At 50.6% G+C, this 4,567-nt stretch overlaps 1 protein-coding gene across 1 annotated transcript; it reads right to left on the bottom strand.

Annotated features, from left to right (window-relative positions):
* Window positions 1–783: 783 nt before the first annotated feature.
* Window positions 784–4,052, bottom strand: EZHIP (EZH inhibitory protein). The gene has a single exon (XM_033201441.1). The coding sequence runs from the start codon at window positions 2,607–2,609 to the stop codon at window positions 1,095–1,097; it is 1,515 nt and encodes a 504-aa protein (XP_033057332.1). The 5' UTR covers window positions 2,610–4,052; the 3' UTR covers window positions 784–1,094.
* Between the last annotated feature and the right edge of the window lie 515 nt (window positions 4,053–4,567).

Here is a 4,567-nt window from a genome sequence, read left to right as displayed (position 1 = left end):
GAGTTTAATTACAAAATAGTTATGTGGTCAATGTGGAACTTGTCGACTACAGAGGACCATATCACCAGTTATTAAAAAAAACAGATATACACCTTGTTCACAGGATGGCATATGGCCATGTAGTTCTCTCCAAATGTCTACACACACACACACACACCCTCACATATCTGCTCAAACTCAGTTACAATTATTTTTGTTACAGTATCGATTAACACGCATTTTCACTGAATGGCTGACCATTTTCCCATCAATTATTAGCCCTGAATCACCCTCCCACATTCTTCCCACCCCCAAAGACCTCAGGAGCCCGTTCCCCACACATAAACATTTTTTTATCCTTTAGAATCTGAGATGTTCCCCTCTCAAGCTTCTGACTCCTGCTGTTCTCCATTTCCTGATTCTGGATCTTCCTCCCAGCTTCCCTACTCCCATCTGGGTTATCGTCCCTCCCTCTCACCCCAAACTTCATCATGCCTTCTCCTTTCCTGACCCTGGATGTCTCCATCACCCCTCCTTTTCTCTAGCCACCTGGGTTAAACCCTGCCCCCTTTTCTTGCCCAAGTTGCAAATCACCTCTGCTAAGAGGGTATATAGAACCTAAGTGGGAACTTCCTGCACAGAACTCCATTTCGGCCAGTGGGAATAAATTATTGCTAGAACAGTATTTTATTTCTTCTCTCGTCCAAAGAGTCAGGTAGTATGTTAATTTTCTTTAACCCTCCAAATATGATATCAAATATGATTTTTCGAACCGCAATAAAAAAACACACCTCTACATTTTAAAAACAAAACAAACAACTTATTTTACTAATTAAAACATTTCATAACAGAAAAGCAACTTGGAAAACAGAAATCTCAGCTCAAGGGCAAAGGCAAACTTTTGAGGAAGAGGGTGGCCCAGAATCAAGGGCCAACAGCAGGTTAAGTGCTAGGTGGTGGAATCATGGGGAGGAGAGGTTTCAAAACTACTCAGAATGTTGGTTAATGGCTGGAACTTTGGGAGACCTCGCAGGTAACTACAGGGCAAGCAGCCCATTCACAAAGTGGGTAGATGTTGATTCCTTCTGTGGGTCTCAGAGGATGCTCATAGAGGGTCACGGCTCAGGCGGTGTTGCAGGGTGAGCTGTGCTCTCTATTTCTGCCTGCTCTTCTGGAGGGACAGGGCTCAGAGCATAAAACTCAGGCATCAAGGCACGCCTAAGGCTATCAGGGCTAGGAGTCGAGATAGATCTCAGGCCCAGAAACTCAGGGGAAGGGGAAGAGGGGCTTAGGCCAGGAGACCTACTCGGGGAGCAGGAGGAGTTGGAAGCATAGGAGGAGGAGCTCTCATCCCACTGCTGAGGGATGGGAAGGAAGAACCTCCCAGGGGGTGAGGGTGAGGAGGCACGCATACGGACTGCATGCCAAACAGGCGGGGAAGCACAGCTTGGGACCTCATCAGGATCAGGAGAGCCTGATCGGCTCTGAAAGGCAAGCCTTCGTAAGCCAGCCCCACTGGAAGGATTCTCATCAGCTGGCCCAGACAGAGAGCGGCGGCTGAGAAGGGCTGAACTTCGCTGGGTGGAACGGCTCCGGAGGCCAGTGCCTGGCGTCGCGTTGGTGCTGCGATGAGCGGGATCTGACCTTGCTGTGCGGCCGCGAAGGGCAGGGCCTGGCGCAGATGTGTGGCCTCGGCGGGCAGGGTCTGGCGCAGATGCACGGCCTCGGCGGGCAGGGCCTGGCGCAGATGCACGGCCTCGGCGGGCAGGGCCTGGCGCAGATGCACGGTCTCGACGGGCAGGGCCTGGCGCAGATGCACGGCCTCGGCGAGCAGGGCCTGGCGCAGATTCAGGGCTTAGGCGAGCAGCGTCTAGATGAGTGGCGCGGTATGGAAAAGCAGGGCCTGGCTGGGCGATGCAGCGCCGGATCACAGGGCCTGGACCAGATGCACATCTGCGGAGAGCAGAATCTGCCAGGGTGATGCGACTTTGGCTAGCAGGCCTTGCCTCAGATGCGTGGCTTAGGAGTGCAGGGCCTGGCTGGATTGCCTGACTCGACGTAGAAGCCCCGGAACCGGGATGGCTGCTGGGCTGGAATCCTGGAGAAGATGGCGGCAAAGGCCCAGGAAACAGACGCCGCCCTGGGGGCTTCTGAGCCGGGGCAGCCTGGTTGCGGCAGGGCTGCTTCCTACGACAGCTGTTCCGGGGGTTCTTGGTCTGGGCCAGGTGCTCGTTGGCGTGGCCAGTGGCCTTCTGGGGTCCCACAGCGGCCTGGCTGCCCCCCTCGGGCACCACACACCCAAAGACTTCGTGAGGACTGCGACAGTCCCGGAGGTCAGAATGCCTCTCCCTCCGCACAGCAGCTAAGATTGGCAGCCCCGAGGCCTCATCGGTGATGAAAATGGCGGCGGAGGTGGTGGCTGCAGTGGAAGAACCGGCTGTGCTGCTGCTCAGAGCGGCGCCGCCCGAGGGAGATGCTTGGCCGGAGACTGTGGGGACGGAAGCAGCAGGATCTTGATTCTCGGTCCCGCAGGCATCCCCGGAGGCAAGGGCGGCTTTGTTGTTAAGCGCTCCCTGCACCTTGTCCTGCTGGTGCTTCTGCTCCTTCTCCATGTCTGACTGGGTAGCCATAACGCCAGATTCTCCCTCAGAGAGCGAGGAGCGCAGTGCTACTGCTGCCTGAGGAGAGCGCTAGCTGGTAGAGCAATAAGGTGGGCGGAGCTTGGCCAGTCCTCGACTCTGATTGGCGAGCTGGACGTCAGATGACTCCTCTCTTCCTGGGAGCCGTCCAATCCGGAACCGTGCAACCCAGAGCCAGACGCCTGTCGTCAACCCGCAGTGTGTGCTCCAGCCCTCTGGGGTCAACCTTGGCCGGTGGGTCAGTGGTGTGAATCTTCTCTCCTCACACAGGGCCCCTAAGACACATGTTTGTGTATGTCCACCCCTAAGACACGTGTGTGTGTTCTACGTGAACGATTTGAGTGTGTGTGTTCTACATGAACGATTTGAGTCACCCCAAATCGTGGCTGAGGCTTAAGTGGTCATTTGAAAGAAATGCCACACTGGCCGGCAAGTTATATCTCCTAGCCAGGTGTCCCTCCTTGCACCCGGTCAGGAAAATGAACCCAGGCACGATGCCCGAGGGGACCACCCTGGAACTCCTCCAGGCATCTAGATGACCCCTTGTGGGGTCTGGTGGGTTTTAGGGTTTGTACAGAGGCCTGAAGGTGAGAAGAGGGATGGGGCCCACACCGTCTTGGCTCTGGATGTTCAGCACTGCTGCTTCCCTCAGGTCCCACACACCAGAGGGGGATTTAGAACTTTCCAGTCAGATGCTTCTCCCTGCCTTTTCCCCCAAGGCACAGTTTGGGATTGCTTAAGGGTGACACCGTCCTTAAATATTTGTATGGGCTGCATAGTAATCCGCTGATGAACATATATTAATTTATTTAGCGTGGTCTCTAGCTCCTATTAATATAAATATGCTGTAATGTACAGACTTGAAGTTTAATATTTGGCCACTCATTTTTAGTCATTATTTATTACAAAAGGTGTCATGTTCAGTACTCAAAACAGAAAAGCAAATGTAAGGAAACTACACCTAAATCCTCACACGCCCATGGGCAAGTGCTGGAAATTTTTACTTAGACGTTGATAGAAAGGCCATTCATACATATTTAATAGTTTTTAAACTTTTTTATTTTATGAAATGGAATAGTTTCTCCATAGATACTGCGTTGTAACCTGCTTTGGGTTCCAAAAAGCACACTTTCTATGTCAGTAAACAAATTTCTACAAGGCCACTTTAAATTACAAAATACTCCATTTATAGAAGCAGCTTACATTTTCAAACATTCCCATAATGGCCACCATTTATGCTGTTTCCAACATTTTACATCATTGTGAGACACATCCTTCTCATTAAAAATTGTTCATATCCTTAAATGTGTCATTGTGGGTAAATTCCCAGAAGAGAAAATTCTTGGTACAAGTCTATGAACATTTGTAATTCTTTTAATTAATTAATTTATTTTTGAAGTGGGGTCTGGCTCTGTCTCCCAGGCTTGAGTGCAGTGGCATGATCTCAGCCCACTGCAACTTCTGCCTTCCGGGTTCAAGTGATTCTCCTGCCTCAGCCTCCTGAATAGCTGGGACTACAGGTGCATGCCACCATGCCCAGCTAATTTTTTGTATTTTTAGTAGAGGCAGGGTTTCACCATGTCGGCCAGGCTGGTCTCAAACTCCTGACCTCAGGTGATCCACCCGCCTCGGCCTCCCAAAGTGCTGGGATTACAGGCGTGAGCCACTGTGCCCAGCCACATTTGTAATTCTTTGATTAAAAATATTGACAAACTAGTCTCCTGAATGTTGCTGTTATAATATTTTGAGCAGAATAAAACTGGATATTTAATGGAATTGGTGAACAATTGGGCTGAAATGCAACTCAAAAATAGAATGGAATGCTATTTGGAGTGTTAAATAATATAGTATGGAAAATGGATTTGAAATGGTATGCAGGATGGGATGAAATGGAGACTGCAATGGAAACTTGAATAAAATGGGGAGTAGAATATGGGTTTGAACAGGAT

The sequence above is a fragment of the Trachypithecus francoisi genome, unplaced genomic scaffold (assembly GCF_009764315.1).
Source record: "Trachypithecus francoisi isolate TF-2019V2 unplaced genomic scaffold, Tfra_2.0 Lachesis_group6, whole genome shotgun sequence".
NCBI lineage: Eukaryota > Metazoa > Chordata > Mammalia > Primates > Cercopithecidae > Trachypithecus > Trachypithecus francoisi.
This window is presented reverse-complemented; position numbering and strand designations above follow the sequence as displayed.

Bases quoted from the DNA above. Each gene is read 5' to 3' on its own strand.
- EZHIP (XM_033201441.1), bottom strand. From the start codon at position 2,609: ATGGCTACCCAGTCAGACATGGAGAAGGAGCAGAAGCACCAGCAGGAC.